The sequence below is a fragment of the Blennius ocellaris genome (genome assembly GCF_963422515.1).
Source record: "Blennius ocellaris genome assembly, chromosome: 10".
Taxonomy (NCBI): domain Eukaryota; kingdom Metazoa; phylum Chordata; class Actinopteri; order Blenniiformes; family Blenniidae; genus Blennius; species Blennius ocellaris.
In genome coordinates this window covers 10,964,295-10,980,057 of record NC_137659.1, presented here as the reverse complement: position 1 = coordinate 10,980,057, position 15,763 = coordinate 10,964,295, and the positions used below count along the sequence as shown (strand labels likewise).

General features: G+C 39.7%; 2 protein-coding genes across 2 annotated transcripts; both read right to left on the bottom strand.

Annotated features, from left to right (window-relative positions):
* Positions 1 to 5,383: 5,383 nt before the first annotated feature.
* znf622 (zinc finger protein 622) lies at positions 5,384 to 11,518 on the bottom strand. The gene is made up of 7 exons (XM_080503767.1): positions 11,416 to 11,518; positions 9,593 to 10,163; positions 9,085 to 9,363; positions 8,637 to 8,799; positions 7,039 to 7,154; positions 6,305 to 6,448; positions 5,384 to 5,860 (listed from the first exon to the last, which is right to left on the bottom strand). Exons 2-7 carry the CDS (start codon positions 10,155 to 10,157, stop codon positions 5,736 to 5,738), a joined length of 1,392 nt encoding a protein of 463 aa, XP_080359893.1. The 5' UTR covers positions 10,158 to 10,163; positions 11,416 to 11,518; the 3' UTR covers positions 5,384 to 5,735.
* Positions 11,519 to 12,186: 668 nt separating this feature from the next.
* epdr1 (ependymin related 1) lies at positions 12,187 to 14,851 on the bottom strand. Its single transcript, XM_080503820.1, has 3 exons — positions 14,548 to 14,851; positions 13,638 to 13,846; positions 12,187 to 13,182 (listed from the first exon to the last, which is right to left on the bottom strand). The coding sequence occupies exons 1-3, from the start codon at positions 14,784 to 14,786 to the stop codon at positions 12,989 to 12,991; spliced, it is 642 nt and encodes a 213-aa protein (XP_080359946.1). The 5' UTR covers positions 14,787 to 14,851; the 3' UTR covers positions 12,187 to 12,988.
* Positions 14,852 to 15,763: the final 912 nt, after the last annotated feature.

Here is a 15,763-nt window from a genome sequence, read left to right as displayed (position 1 = left end):
GGAGTTTTCCAAGACCAAATTTTGTGTAAGTGTGATGGCCTGTCCGTCCATCTGTCTGCCTGTTTGTCCTGTAATGTACCCCACCTTAGCCGGATGTTAACTGGGATTGGCTCATTCAATTGGAAGCAACCCTGAAAAAAGATAGAGAGTTAAAGATGCACATCTGAAAAGTTTCCTCATGATGCTTAATTCTTATAGTAACATTAAAAAAACAAAAAAAAAAAGCTTTAAGTTAGAAAAACTATTGATTGACCTCATTACAAGCATAAAAACTTTTCAAATCTCACATGTCAAAGGAAGCAATAAGACACTTTTGTCCTCAGATATTTAACTTCACTGTAATGCTTTGGGAAATGAAGATTGAAAGGGGGTTTGCAGCCTTTCTAGGGGGACAGTGGCAGCCAGGAAAACATATTTTCAACCACAGTTTAAAAAGATCATTTCTTTTGGACTACTCGGTGCAGAGTCAGAGAGCAATAAAGCCTGTTGTTATGAGAAAAAGCATGCTACAAAATGTGAAAAATGGCCCTGTCCCAAGTTTTGTTGTGATGAGTCACCACCAGTGAGCTTAGGTTTTTCATAAATAGTGATATATCTTGTATTGACATCTGTTTGTTGTGTTTTATTGGAAATAATATGTGAACATGTATGCTTAATTCTTTTATTTACGTTTCACACATCACCACATCCTTCTGGAAAATCGGGTTTGTGCTGAGTTAGAAGCTAAAAATTGATCTTATAATCTATTCTATTCATTTATTGGTTTTATAAAGAACACATTCAGCTTTCATTTTTGGAGCTACGACAATTTTATTGTGAACAGGAGGCTTTTATAGAAGGTTTCAAAAATGCGACATTTCTTCCAACTTTTTTTTTTACAGATAAGAAAGGAAATAATAGAATTTGTGTTTGTAGTATTCACTGGTTTTATAGTTCATTTGAAATATCAGACTTTGTGTGAATAAATAGAATTTTAATAAAAGCACTGCAATAGCTCCCAAAATGAGCAAGTAATGATAGTAATTTTATAGTAATTACACTTTTATGTGCTATAATACAGAGTAACTGCCTTTTTATTATAATTATGTCTTTATTCCAGCCCCCCAAGTGCCTTTACGTGTGCACATTTATGAATATTTTCTCAAACCTCTACTTTGTTGTCTGTGAGTAAAGCTTTTCTTCTCCTGTAATATCTGTGCAGGAAAGAGCCCCAGCATACAATGGTCATGAGTAATGACTCGCCCACCAAAACAAAACCTCCTGAGGTGTTGGGAAAAGGACACTCCAGCCACAAATAGTCCAGCTTGGTCTCTATGGGAAGACGAGTTTGACTGCAGAGGTTGAATCTCAGCAGGGAACGTTGCTGAAAGGTGTAAATGAAGGACGTTGATGTAGCAAGATCAGCACATCTGACCTGAATGTATATCAGCCGAGATCGAGGCTGTATTTATTTACAACACAACTCAACATGTTTTCCTGCACACGTCATCTTTTTATCTGGTCACTCCTCCAAACGTTAGAAAAGAACTCACAGCGTCTCAGTTATGACAAGCTTCTTCCTTTGCTGTTACTCAGTATCTGATTATCATACTCCAAATGGACCTGATAATAAAGTTGGAGGAGCCTCGGCTGGTGAATCATTTGTCGGAGGAGACCGCTTTTCCAAGAAGAATCTTCTCCCATTTTTTTTTTTTTCTTTTGAGGATGTCTATCGCTTTCCGGGGAGCGGGCCAGTAATGGACTCTAATGCAGCAAAGGAAATTATCCACTCATGTCCAATCACTACCTATGAGGCACCGATCAATACCAGGTCCCCAGGGCTAAGAAGGAGACCGGGATCATGCTGAGAGCAGGGAGGGCCGACTGAACTGCTTCTGGACGTGTTTTTGTTTAGGAATGGTAAGAAGTAAGACTGCCTCTAGATTTACTCTTGACTGTCTCCTTCTCTATGATGCCCAAACACCCAGCTCATGTGTATATATATATATATATATAAAACACTTCGCTTGTGGGAAATACTAACATGGAGCATTCTGGACAGAAGATCATGTTCAGATTACTCTAACCAGGGTGGATTTGTTTGGAAGGAACCGTGTTTGACTAATGAACAGTCGACTGTTATGATTTATTTATCAGTGAGAGAAATATCATGTAATATGAATGGTCAAGGTGCTCCCTGTTGCTTGTTCAAACTGAGAGGGCAGGACACAAGACCCAAGCACGCAACTGAGACATGACAGCCGTTTACACATGAGGACTTCACTCGGTAAGCATGCCATAATGTTGAGTACGTATTGTAATAATGGAAGGCAGGTTTATTGATGTAGCAGCATTCAGACACGAGACAGTTCACTGTGCTTCACAAGAAAAGCAAATACACTAATACAAAGCAAATAAGAAAGGAGAGTAAATAAAGCAAATATTCATCAAGATGAAGCTAATACAAACGTATTCAGGCCCGAGACCATTCGAAACTTTATAGACCAGAAGTCAGATTTTGTGGTCAATCCTTGGACACTCAGACAGCCTGTGTCGATTGAAGCTGTAATGAGCGCCACTCTCTTTGTGTTACTGAGCATTCTGGATGACCTGCAGCTCTCTGACAGATCTTTAACTGAGACCTTGAAACATGCTGTTACAATAATCCAGCGTACTGAAAAGAAATGCATGAACAAGTTTCGCTCTGTTTGGTCAGAAATCCTTTAATTCCTGCAATATATTTCAAATGATGATATTTTGGTTTTACTACTGTGGTAATGTGCCTGATGAATTTCAGATTTGCAATAAACACAAGCACATTATGAGATTATATTAATGTCTTTGTGTACTAAAATGTGTTCCACAAAGCAGTGCTATTTTCATTGCTCCAGAATTACACCAGCCATGACTGGACCATATTTTTTGTTTTGTTTAATTTTGTTTTGATCACATTTGCAGTTCCCATGAGCAGCATTACAGAAGCAGAGCAGTTTGTTTACTTTGCAGTTTTGGGGGTCATTTGTCCTCAATTTTTGTTCTTTGTGCTTCTGACTTCTTGCCTGTGGACACCATGAATTCTATCTCTTGCTCTTCCACCTTTACAACACTTGCCAAGGTCTTTTCACACACGGTGACCTCAGTCACTTACATCTAACTCGTGGACAGGCATCTGGTTGGACTGACTGATGTGTTTCATGCAGGCAGGAGTGTTTCTAGATTGTCTTGGTGCCACGGGCAATAGGCATGTCTCTGCAATATGCAGTGCAGTGAAGTTACGAAGGGACAGTCTAAAGCGGAATCAAGGGAACGAGCAAGGGTCAACAAGAGATAATAGGACTGACAGAAAACTTTCCATTCTCAATTGTTCTACTCATAAATATTATGAAGTATCTTATTTGACTGACCGAGAGTTGTTTTTTTTCATTATTATCATTTTTCTGTTATAACTAGCATAAGTAATCAAATGTTTCATTGTTTCTGGACATTGGACATCCCCTTTTACTCTCCTGTGACTCATTTAAAGTCAGAATAAATTCTTGTATGATAATTCCATCTGATAAAATCTGTTGGAAACTGTCACACATTACTGATTGCCTTAGTTAAACCATGCCAACTTGCACATAGTGCTGTGAGGGTCTTTTCAGGTCAAAAGCTTTGATCAGGTGCATTACTGAGGTGCTCTGCCCAAGTGAGGTGCTGAAACTATGTAAAAGTGAAAACTATTCATTATTGGTTTAGAAACAAACAGAAGAAGCATGGAAGTTACCAAATATCAGATTTGTGAGATGAAGGAAATATTTCTTAGTATAAGAATAGTTCATCAATCATAAATGATCATTTGTTTCACATTTGTAAAAGATTATTTGAACTTTGAAAGAAACAAGCCCATTTATCAACGCCTGCATGAGATACATTTTCATTATCATGAAACCCTTTCAAATTCATGCTGAATGCCTTATGTATATCTGTATCAAATCTGACACAAAACCCATTTAAAAATGGCTGATATTCCACGAATCAACCATGAGATTATGCCATTAGTTACAATAAAATAGAATACCAATTCAAAACAATGTTGAGTACAACCACTCACCAGACATGATCTGGATCACTGAATTTGAACACTTCACAAAAGCTTCCATTTATTAGTGAACCGACCTAAATAATGATAAATTAATTAATTACCTTGGATAGACTTTAAGGGGGCAATATAGTGGTGAATGAAAGCATGTTACATAATTTGTGAGCCTGTGTTTATGACCAGTGTGGGCAGTGAGAGGCAAGCATCAGACAAGCTGTCAATTGAGTTAAAACTATCACCTCCTCCAATAACTTCCAGTCCTAATGCCTCTCAGCTACTTGCACTTTTTCTCTTTCCAAGTCGTCCTGATCAATTAGTCTCCTGCTCGCCGTCGGCCTGTCTGCATGACCCCTCCTCCTCCGTTTTTCCTGTCGACACTGTCAAACAGCGGCGTGCAACACGGGCAGAGTGCCCTAAACCCCTGAAACCATCGCGCCACAAACACTCTCTAGGCCTGCAAAAGGGAAGTGGAGAGCCTGCCAAAGATAAAGTGGAGCACCACAAACAAATGGAGTAACTGAGCTCATTAATGCGGCCGCGTGGTGGGTCAGCATCCTGCCGAAGGCCGATCAGCTTTCGATGACATCATCTGCAGCAGGCCCGGAGTCATTGACAAATCTGACGTACATGAAAACACCCACAGTGTCAGGAAGACACTTTTCATGGAAAATGCGTCAATGGGAAAGTCCAATTACCAAGTGTATACTTGAATGAAGGTGAAAAGGAAACAACAAAGTAAAGACAATAAGCTCAGTATCAAAGAATGGGAAGTAGAAATTCTCTAGTTTTAAGGTGACTTAGTATTGTCTTTTTTGGATGTGTGTGCGCTATGAAATCGTTAGCAACATGTTATAGAACCAAATTACCACAAGACAAATCTCCATAACATAATTTTCAACCCATTATAGGCCGTCTTTAGGGTTAAGCAATTGAGTCACTTGCCACACCCTATTTCTTCAATGGAATTACTAATATAAGGACAGTGTTGTTCCCATGGCAACCAGCAAGATCTGTGTGGGAATAAGACTGATTGATTACAAACTGTGCAGGACTGCATGCTTGACCCAGAGTCAAAGAGATCAGAAATAACTCACTTTTTTTAACATGCATTTCTTTTGCTCATGAGTAGAGTTCCTCCATAATGCTCTTCGCGTTAGCCAATTAGCTGCTAGATCATCGAAGCAGATAATTTAATCGGCACATTAAACATCCGACCACTAAACAGATTCAGTCGCATGTCACACATTTGTTCAAGAATCACTGTGTAAATGTGTTCTGTAGAATTCACAGAAACACTGACTTGTGCCAAATAAATATGCAACATTTATTGGATATGGAGCAATCTTGTTAAAAAAATGACAAAGAAAAGTGTTATCAATCCAAATAGGGTTTATATATACATAATTGTTGTAATTTAAAATGATTATATGAATGTATTTCTTTCCATTGATGTTTTTTTTTTTAATGCAGCAAAGTCCCTCAGAACTTCCAACGAGATATTTATCACAATCAACTCTGAGCAGATGAAACATCTTGAAATTAGAATTTATAGCTGAAATTACTGGAACAACATATTTTCCACGGTCCAAATAATGAAAAACATTCTCTTGATGCAAGTTAGCCCATTAGTATCCGTCGTGACTTTTCCCTCCAATCAGCTCCGTCCAGTCCCAGCTTAGAACATGACTTGGCATCTGAAGTGCTTCTGCTTCGTGGCATTGTGGGTCATGCCCATCTTCAGCATCCATTTGGACTTCATGAACTGCACATACTTCATGTCTCTCTGTTTCTGCAGGGTGCCTGAGAAGGACAAAACAGCAATATGCACATATTAATGTTACTAATCCTCATAATTATTCCATTAGTATTGACGAGACAGTAGAACTGTGTTCCAAATGTGTATAAGAGAATATTGTGTAATGAAGGGAGTGTCTTATTCGATCATATAACATCTCTCACTATGTCAAGTAGTTTGATAAAGATTTATTCCAGACACACAAGACAGCTGAGTGTACTTTTTAGGTTTGATTTTGCACTAAAATTATATGATATGATACAATATGTAATACAATTCACATGACCTAAGTTTTTCTTGTATTTTTGATCATTGCGAATTCAAAATCTGATATTGTGACAGCCCGAACACAAGTTAATCATAATTTTACTCAATAAACCATTTCAACTATTGTTCATACGAACTGCGGCAGAGTTCGGACTGTTTTGAGAATTTAAAATCAGTCTTACCAGCGTCTCCTCCCCAGCCGAGAGCTCTATACTGCCGAAGGACGCGACCAACTGCGTTTCTATTGTGTGAGAGAGCCACCGCTCGCTCGGCTCCGAATCGCTGTTTGTAGTACCTCATGAGGGAGCGGTGGCCAATCTTTGCTCCTAAACAAAGACACAACGAGGAAAACCAATTAGTTACAATATGAGCAGATTGACAAACTTAAAGATGTAAATTTATTTCCCATTTAGTCATTCTTACATTTTTGTTAGATAAAAATGTTTACTATGAAAAAAAGCTCTAATAGGCAAGTTATAAAAGTAATTTAACAATTTAAAATGACAGATTGTTGATTGCGATGAAAACAATCTTTGACCTCAAACTCTGAGTAATTATTTCATATATTTCTATTTAGCATGGTCAAGATTTTAAATATTCCCTATAGACATCCCTGAAGTATTGTGCTGAAAAACCTAAAGAAATTATAAAGAAAACTACTAATACTGTTTCAGTTGTTTTCTTTATTTTAATATAAAAGAAGAAAAAACTCAAATACATTTTAAAAAATGTAAACTCATGAGCTGTCCTTGGTCCTGACAACCGTTTCACAGTAACAAATATTAATTTGCTTGTTTCGACTGTTGATATGGAAATCTGCTCTCCTAAGACATAGCTGTCCTGCAGCTCGAGACATTTGATGTATTTTTTTCCAAGTACACGAGGAGCTAATAAAGACAAATTATACTGAATTAACCTGAAGGGAGAGTCAGCTCCAGCGTGTCGTCGTCATACTCCAGGGTCTTGTCATCAGGCAGCTCGTCATCCTCCATGACGGCGTCCTCTCCCTCCTTCCTGTCAGGGTAGCTGCTCCTGTCAACAGAAAGGGATCCATCGGATCATATTACATCAACAGTTTCAACCACATGAAGCACCCACAAGTATTAGGAAGCATGACAGGAACTTTTGCTTTTTGACTGCCGACTCTGGACGACGACTCACCCCATCGTATTTCACACGCCATGATTTTTAATAATACACGTCTGAAGACTCTGAGCTTTGTGTCTCGTCAAATCGATTTCTTTGCAAGCCAGAACAATGCACCAGATATATCAGTGTCATTGCGTCAGGAAACTTTAAAAGCACATATTAGGTTGGAGATAATCTCCCATTGAAGCTACGAGAAAATAATTCAACAGGAAAAACTGACACTACTTAGAAAGCCATAACCCAATTATGCCAATGTTATGCTATTTCTCAGGCCCCAGAAATATAAAAGGAAGGGCTCTGATTACAGGATGAAGTTGGCGTCTCATGACGCAACGCCAGTAAATGAGTAGTACAGCAGCTACGTCAACGAGCGTCTTCTCAATATACGTTGGAGATGCAGACAAACTCAGACAAGACCGCAGATCAGCCAGAAACCAAATTCCATATTCAAAAACATTTATAGCTCCCTGTATAAATCTGGCCACTTTTCAACCCTTAATTTTGACAGTTTGTTTCAATAACTTGGTCATCAGCCACCGACTGAGAAGTCAAAAGCTGCAACTTTGGAAAAGCAGGTTTCCACGACACATCCCAATTATAGCAGCATCATTTTTGCAAAGTGTAAAAAAAACATCCAGAGCAAGATGCCAAACCCACCTGAATTTTATTTAAAAGAATCTTGCTGGTCCCTGGTCCCATTTTCATAGAATATGTAATGATGAATCTTTTGATGCTGGTTGCCTCCTTTATTAAAAAAAGACACTCTTTTTCTAACCTTTTGATGACCTTGCAACACAAGCTATAATGGTTAAAAGAAATTTAGCTTTAGGAATAATTTCATAACGTATGAACAATACCTACAAAGTCCTAAAACACTTGTGGTCATGCCAAATTTAAAGCATCAATACTGGATTCAGTATGAGGGATTTTAATCTATCTATTTATTTTCTGAAGTTGAGCAGTTCTGTTTGTTACGCAATTTGTCACTCGTGCTGAGCATTGTTTCCATCATTTTGGCCAATAACTGCTTTTCTCTCATATGTGTGATCGTATCTCTGAAAAATTTCAAACAAAGTTGGGGGGAAAATAAAAGTCTGGAGGCGTCTTTGTTTATCGACATTGTGTCTTAATCAAATGGAAGACCTGAACATTAAAAACAAGTTGAACATCATCAGCCCACAGGCATAATAGTCCTGGGCTGCAGAGGAAAAGCAGGAAACATTGAGCACAAGAAACTCGTTAGGTCTTTAAAGAAAAATACATTTGGTTGCTTTCAAATGGCTTCTTATACGGCTCTAGTAGCAAAAGATAAGTTCCATTCAATCAATGCAATTCAAGGATTAAACATCAACAGTTATGATTTACCTGAAGTCGTAGAAGTCTGCAAACTCCAGGGCAGCGTCGCCGTCTGTGAAGAGTTTACAGTGGCTCTTGTCCGTCATGTGACTCTGTACTGCTTCCGTCGAGTAAAACGAACGACCTTTCTCATTACACCACAGACACACGTTGCCGGCGCCAATTTTTTCACCTGCAACACAAAAGATATTTCAAGACCACAAAAACAAAATTGCAGTATTGCAGTGTTGCATTCTGCTATACTGTGGGATAGTTTGCATCATTTGCCTGCATGAGGGAACAGAAATACATCTCTAAAATGGCAGTCGATGTAAAGGTGTGGTTGGCTGACTGGCGATATGAGAAAAGATACCCGAATTTTCTGTCCATATACAGATTTGAATGCTTCATGAAAGAAAAAAAACATATATAGACAGATGGGTAAAAGAAGGATGAAGCAATAGTGCAGCCGACTCACCCAGGTACTGAATGAAGCCCTTGAGGTCAACGAGGAACTCCACATCAGGTATGAAGAAGCTGTGGACTTTGGTCATGTGGGCGACGTTCTTCATGAGCGACTTGGAGTGGTGGGAGCAGAACAGGCAGTCGGTGACTGCGATGGAGCCCGGCAGAGCGGCTACGCTAGTGTCAGGAAGGGCACCTGAGCCGCCTTCCTCCGGATCCATAGACTCCTCTTCATCACCGTCCTCTTCCATGTCATCATCGTCTTCATCCGGATCAACGTCCTCCCACTCCTCTGCAAGATATTCACGGGAAAACATTATCAAAGAGGTGCAATGAAAAAGGAGAAGAATTTAGATTTAAGTGCCTTTGGACCCCAATGCAGTTAACCATGGTATCCCATCATGTAAAAACATTAACATTCCAGCATTCTACCAAAAACAAATGAAAACACCCATCTCCTCTAAAACATAATTTAAAACCAAATACATTGAGCAGAACTTTATTTCAATCTTCCGCCATACCTTCTTCAGCTTCAGCGCCCTCTTCCCTCTCCCGCCTTTTGGCTTGCTCTTCCAGCCACATCATCCTGGGCGGCTTCTCCAGCTTCTCTGTCTTCTGCTGTGGTGTCTGGGTCCCGTCTTGCGTGGCAGGGCTCGGCCTCAGCTGCTCTTTCAGCGCCTGCTGGAGGGCCTCATTTCGCGCATCGTGATCTGGCTTCTCATCTCCAAGCCCCTTCTCCAGGTTCTTCTCGTTCATCTTCTCCACCTTCCTCTGTGCGACGAGCAGCGCCTGTTTCTCCGCCTGCTGGTGTTTGTGGGACTGCAGGTGGTTCTGATAGGCGTTGGCACTGGAGAACTTCTTGTTGCAGGTGGAGCATCCCTCAACGGTGGCCGCGTCGGAGAGCTGCTGTTCGGCAGCAGCCCGCTGCGCCATGACACGCTCCTGGAAGTTCTCAGCAGTGACGGGTGGCATGTCGGCCACCTTGCGCTTCAAGTTGTAACGGTGCCAGTCGGTTTTGTAGTGGGCTCGCTGCACCTCGCCGTCCGTGAAAGCCACTCGGCAACTGATGCAGGTGTAGGAGGCCATTGTGACCTAAAGAATGAAGTCAGGGATACCTCCAGTAAACGGGACAAAATGAAAGATGTCACAGTGACACAGCTATTCCTCTCAGCTGTTGAAATGAATACACTCTTAACTGGTTTAGTACAATTTCAGGAATATCAGTGATAACCTGTCATTGTCAACTACTCTGCCAATTTCAAAAGACATGGCAATTTTGGAACCAATTAAAATACTATCAATCTCTTGACTTTAAAAGCACAACATATCCACATAATTACTGTGAATGGAGGAGTAAGACCTTACAAAACAGGAATGAGCAAATGTTCTCTTAAGAATTATAAATAAAACCATTAAAAAAAAAGTGATCTGCCGCTATGTTATTCTCACATTCAATAAGATTCCACTATAATTCAGATCCTGAGTCCATTTTATTGGCAACTATGTGGACTATAAAACACGTGACATCACATTTTGGGTGACTAAAGATTTACTACATTAAGTTGTGCATGTAAAATTAAATAATGGAGTTACGTAACTGGATTGATGCCTTGATGGCACTGCCACGGGATCATGAGTAGAAATACATTTACTTAGAAAATAATAACTTCAACAGCCTAATGACATGTCACTTGAATAGCATTTTGAGTTTTTAAAGAATTGTGATAACTCCATTTATGTGATAATAAACTGTCTATTATCTGGTATGCAAGAGAGGGTATCAAAAACATGTGTCAATGTTCCATAACTTCGAAATGCGTTTAGTGTAGATAAATTACCTCATAATGTTTGTAACTAAACTAGTTGCATCCTAGGATGTAAATACTGCTTAAAGATATTGTGTAAAATAGCTGGATCAAGCTTGAAACTAATCTTGAGCTGAGCCACAACACTGGTGTCGGGCAGCATTCAGCTAACACTCGGCTTTCCGGTGTTTCGGATTAACTGGTTTTCCTGTCAACTGGTGACCGAAATCCGAGCGCCTGTGGTTGCAGCGAGGAAGAGCAGATGTTAAAAACCCGACAGAAATCCGTGGCTGTGCTAGCGAACACCGTTCAACCACAATTATAAGTAGGTTTCGAAGTGTCGAACCTTCTTTGACATGTGCCGCTGTTAAAAGCAGCTACGACGGACACCAGGAGATGTCGGTCACCAGTTGACAGGGAAACGAGTTAATCCGACACACCAGTGTAAACACCTCCGGTTAAAGGCTATAAATGACAACTTTTAATCATTTATAAATCCCTACAGTATAATCTTCCACTCCCTTCGCATCGCTACTCGCCTTTTTAGTGACGTGATCGCTTAGGAAATCAAATTTTGTCCAGTTTTACGTTCCTCCGTCAGACCTCCTGTTACAGCACAGACACACGTGGTTCAACTTTGACCTGCGTCTTCTTCACGGGCGGTTTTACGGCAGCTGTGAAGCCTTCCTGGGACTGTGCTGCCACACGTGGTTTTGGAAGGTATTTAAAATCATACACATGAATGAAATTACAAATGTCTATGTTTAAAAATTATGTCGCACATACACAAATGATAAGCTTATTTGAACTCTAGCAGTGTCAGCATTGACACACCAGTTTATTCATTAGTAGTGTTGTATTCAAGACCACCTAAACTGAGACCAAGTAAAAACAAGACCATACAAAGACCAAAACTTTAAGGGGCTGAGATTGAGTCAAGATCAAGACCTTAATATTGTGGTCTGGATTTTTAAAACACTATTCACTAGATCATGATTTAACTGGTAGTTTTGGGTCAGAAAATAATAAAAACTTGTTTACTGTTACTGGACTTTCAAAAGAAGAAATATTAAAATATTAAAATACTGTTAGGTTGAGTGATTTGTCCATCTAATTGTTTTCTTATGAATGTAATTACAACTTGTGAATAGGTGATGTGGGAATGTTTACTCCGAGGATGTCATCTTTCTGTTTTCAGAGAAACAACAGAAAAAAAATGCTTTACAGAGAGACATTTCTTGTGATTAAGACTCAGAAACCCTGAATAAAGAACAGAAAGGCAGTCTTTTTAACAGTCCCAAACAGTTGCTTTATTACTGAAACACAATGTCCAAACAACATATGAAGATATTGTGACATTTCCACAAAGACTGACAAACTCGCAGCAGCATATCTAACTGTGGACAACCTCAAACAAATTATTACATATGCACAGATCATTTTGCGAGGCACTTTATTTGTGTTGTGGAACAATTACATTTGTTAAATCTATTTTATGTGAGCAACAACAACAAAAAACCAACAAAATTTTAGCTTTTAGTCACATGCTTGAAATTAAGAATGAAACCCTTGGTGCTGTTTGTGAATTTATAGAGAGCAGAGCCAATTGGTCTATTTCATTTTTTTTGTGAATAGAAAGCAAAAATGAAAAATAAATGTATCAAACAGTAAACTATAACTGAGCTCAATTCATTTTTATTGTAGTGCTTCAATTCGTAAAATAAAAACTTTTTTAGCAGATGAGCAGCTTAAACAAGCATTGTTAGTGTTTTGTTTTAATGGATAATTTGAACATTGTTTATTTTTTCTGTTTATTTTTTCTTTGCATTTACAAAAGCATTCAGATATGTTGATGTAAAGAGGGGTTTAACTCTGATAGAAGCAGTAGAATCAATATATTACTAGCCTGTCATTGACACAGGGAAATTTACACTGAAGAATGTGTATTTTAACTTTGACGCCTATAGGAGTCTTTTAATTATGTAAGAGCGACTTCATCTACCGTTGCTCATGCTTCAATTTACTTCTCACAGTGAGTGTTCAATCATCAATAAAGGAGATCATCTTAATTCTAAGTGAGGTTAATTATCAAAACGGATCTCTGGCAAGGTTTCAGCACTTAAACTCGGTCATCCTCTCCAGCCGGGCTGATTGGCAGGTGATGGGCGGGCTGAAGACGTCGGGGTCGCTGATGCCCAGCTGGAGGTTGAAGAAGCGGGTGGAGGTGGTGACGCTGCTGTTCCTGGTGTAAGTCTCCTGCACCGGGTAGCAGTCCTTCATGGTGTAAACACCCACCCAGGTCTCATCTGTGGGAGAGACATGCTTAGAATGTGACAGCAGCTCAGAGAAAAGCTTGTGGTTATTCTCCGCCATTTAATGTATGAAAGTCATGCAGGACATCCACAGTGACCAGCGTGAGCATGACCCTCTTTCTCAACAAAACCAACTGAGCAGGGACAAAGTGTATCAAACAAGATTTTACATCTTATGCTGATATACGACCAGGATTTATAATAAGCACTCCGCGGAGAAGCACATCATCTTTTTATCATTTTTATTTTTCTACATGATCATTAACAAGTGTTTATCATTTCCGGTTCTCAGGTTTATATGCCAACATTTTTGACATCTAAGAACTTTGTAAACTTTGTGATTTCTGAATTAATTATCATAATCATTTGTTGCAATTTCGACAAAAATCTGATTCCTCGTTTTACAGAGCTCCAGGAGCTCCAGGCACGGATCAGATCATCTGACTCACGCTGACGTGCCGGCTTCCTGTCCGACCACTCCTGAACCTCCACTTTGTCGTCAGGTCCTCCGATGAAGTACTGGTCCTCGAAGGTGGAGTTGTCCGGGATGTCGAAGGGATCGAAGGCGTCGGTCAGAGCAAGTTTTGAGCAGTCCTTTGTCTTCTGGTCAATCTGGAACATCAGCATGCTCTGATACAAGTAAATGTACTCGTAGAACCTAAAGCAGACAAGGAAAGACCAGCAGGACCGTGAGATTGAAGGTTTTTTTTTTAGGAGACAGTGAGTGGATGGATAGATGGGCTTGTTATGCAGACTGTAACGCTCGGCTGAAGAAAATGGTGTCATAAATAATGTTGGATTATATATATTGTAAAATACGTGACTGAAGCATAAAATATACCTTCGTATATATATTTTCTTAGTTACTTTTTGTTGTAGGTGACTACCGTGCATCTCCGAGCAATTTATTAGAGTGTAACACCGTATCCATGACCAATGTGCTTTCACACACAGGTTTGTATTTCTGTTTACATCCTTTTATGGAATCTAAGTCATTGAGGATTGTGGTGTGCACATAGTTTTGGCAGGTTGCTTATTTTGCTTTCAGTACAATGTGGTCGAGCCAAATCCAAAGTGAACAAACCAGAAGAGATTAACAGGCTGTGGCCTTGTTTACGGCCACAAAATATTTCAACACTGCAGACTTCAGTCCAGAGTCTCAGTGTGTCTCCTGTGTGTACACAGCAGGGTTATTAGAGGGTATTTAACAGCCCTGCTGGTATAAATCTACATTTATCACAGGGGGGAAAAAACAACAAAAGTTCTAAAAGCAATTACAATATATGAGTAGGCAAATATCATAATTGTGCTATATCTTATTATAATATAGAATATTCTTATTTCAATTATTTTCTGTACCTCTGACACGGGGTGTGTTTCTTGTGCTGCTGCAGGACTCGGATCCTCTGGTTCAGGCCGTCATAAGACACCGCGGCTCGGCTGTTCCTGCCGGTGCTGTGGTCGTACATCACCCACCTTCCCTCCCACTGCAGCGGGGCGACGCACGGCCCGGCCGCCGCCCGGGAGCCGCCCGGCCCCGGGAGGCCGAGCACTGACGCCCCGGCCGCGGCCACAAGCACGATCAACAGTCGGTACATGGAGAAAGTGGAAACTGCAGAGTCCCGTTATTCGGTCCGATTGTTGACGCACCTGCTCCACGTGGTGAAGATAACGGCAATGATGGCCGGAACATGTCTCGCGTTTCCACTTCACAATAAAACGCTCCCGACCGCTTAAAAGGCGGGTTGATGTGATTCTGATTTCTGCCGCGAGAGGACAGACCAGAACCTCCTCTCAGTCCCGAACTAAGCAAGTTTATTATCAGAGATTTTTGCTTTAATTTGTTCTTATTTTCTCGAATATCACTTGGAAATATGAGTGTTCGGCGTTGCATTTTGTTATATATTTTTAATATCATGTATTCTGGTTTTCTCTCATATTGCAACGGTGTTATATTTGTGAATCATTCTCCTCACATCCTATGGTGAATTGTCATACATTTTGTTTTAGTTGGAGTCTCTGTTGCTGCTTCTGAGGGGTGTACATGGTGTATATGTCATGTTGGTGCTTAAATCTTTTCAGACTTGGTTTTTTTTTCTGCTGTAAGAATTAAAATTGAAACTGAAATATGTCAAATATTAAAGTCCTGAGCCTGGTGGGGGGAGATAAAATGACGAGTAGTGCATGAAAACAAAAATGAACTGCATTTTTTAAAGGTTTATTTCTGATATGTCAAAACTGTCCTAAAAGAGTCTCAAAACCGTCCTGCCAAACCAAACTTCAAAGTTTAACGTTTAACGCCCCTGAACAAACATGTATTTGACACCCCTGGTTTATTTGGTTTATAACATACATGCTAAAAAGGTCATTTGATTTGCAATTGATCATATCCTGTCTGATTCATGCTTTTCAGTGAATGTTAAATGGGAGTTCCCTCAGCAAGTACCTTTTGTGGTAGTTGTGCTTATTTATTATATCTATGTATATTTATATGTATGATATAATGATTGTGTCATTTATTATTTATTCTTATCTATTTATTTATTTCGTCTTTTTTTGGTATTATTGTTTGATT

Excerpts from the sequence above, each read along its gene's own strand:
- znf622 (XM_080503767.1), bottom strand. The coding sequence starts at position 10,157 with ATGGCCTCCTACACCTGCATCAGTTGCCGAGTGGCTTTCACGGACGGC. Across the intron at positions 6,449-7,038 it reads GGAGCTGACTCTCCCTTCAG|GAGCAAAGATTGGCCACCGC; the intron begins GTTAATTCAGTA and ends GTCTTTGTTTAG. Across the intron at positions 5,861-6,304 it reads CGGCTGGGGAGGAGACGCTG|GCACCCTGCAGAAACAGAGA; the intron begins GTAAGACTGATT and ends TGTCCTTCTCAG.
- epdr1 (XM_080503820.1), bottom strand. The coding sequence starts at position 14,786 with ATGTACCGACTGTTGATCGTGCTTGTGGCCGCGGCCGGGGCGTCAGTG. Across the intron at positions 13,847-14,547 it reads AAACACACCCCGTGTCAGAG|GTTCTACGAGTACATTTACT; the intron begins GTACAGAAAATA and ends TGTCTGCTTTAG. Across the intron at positions 13,183-13,637 it reads CAGGAAGCCGGCACGTCAGC|ATGAGACCTGGGTGGGTGTT; the intron begins GTGAGTCAGATG and ends TCTCTCCCACAG.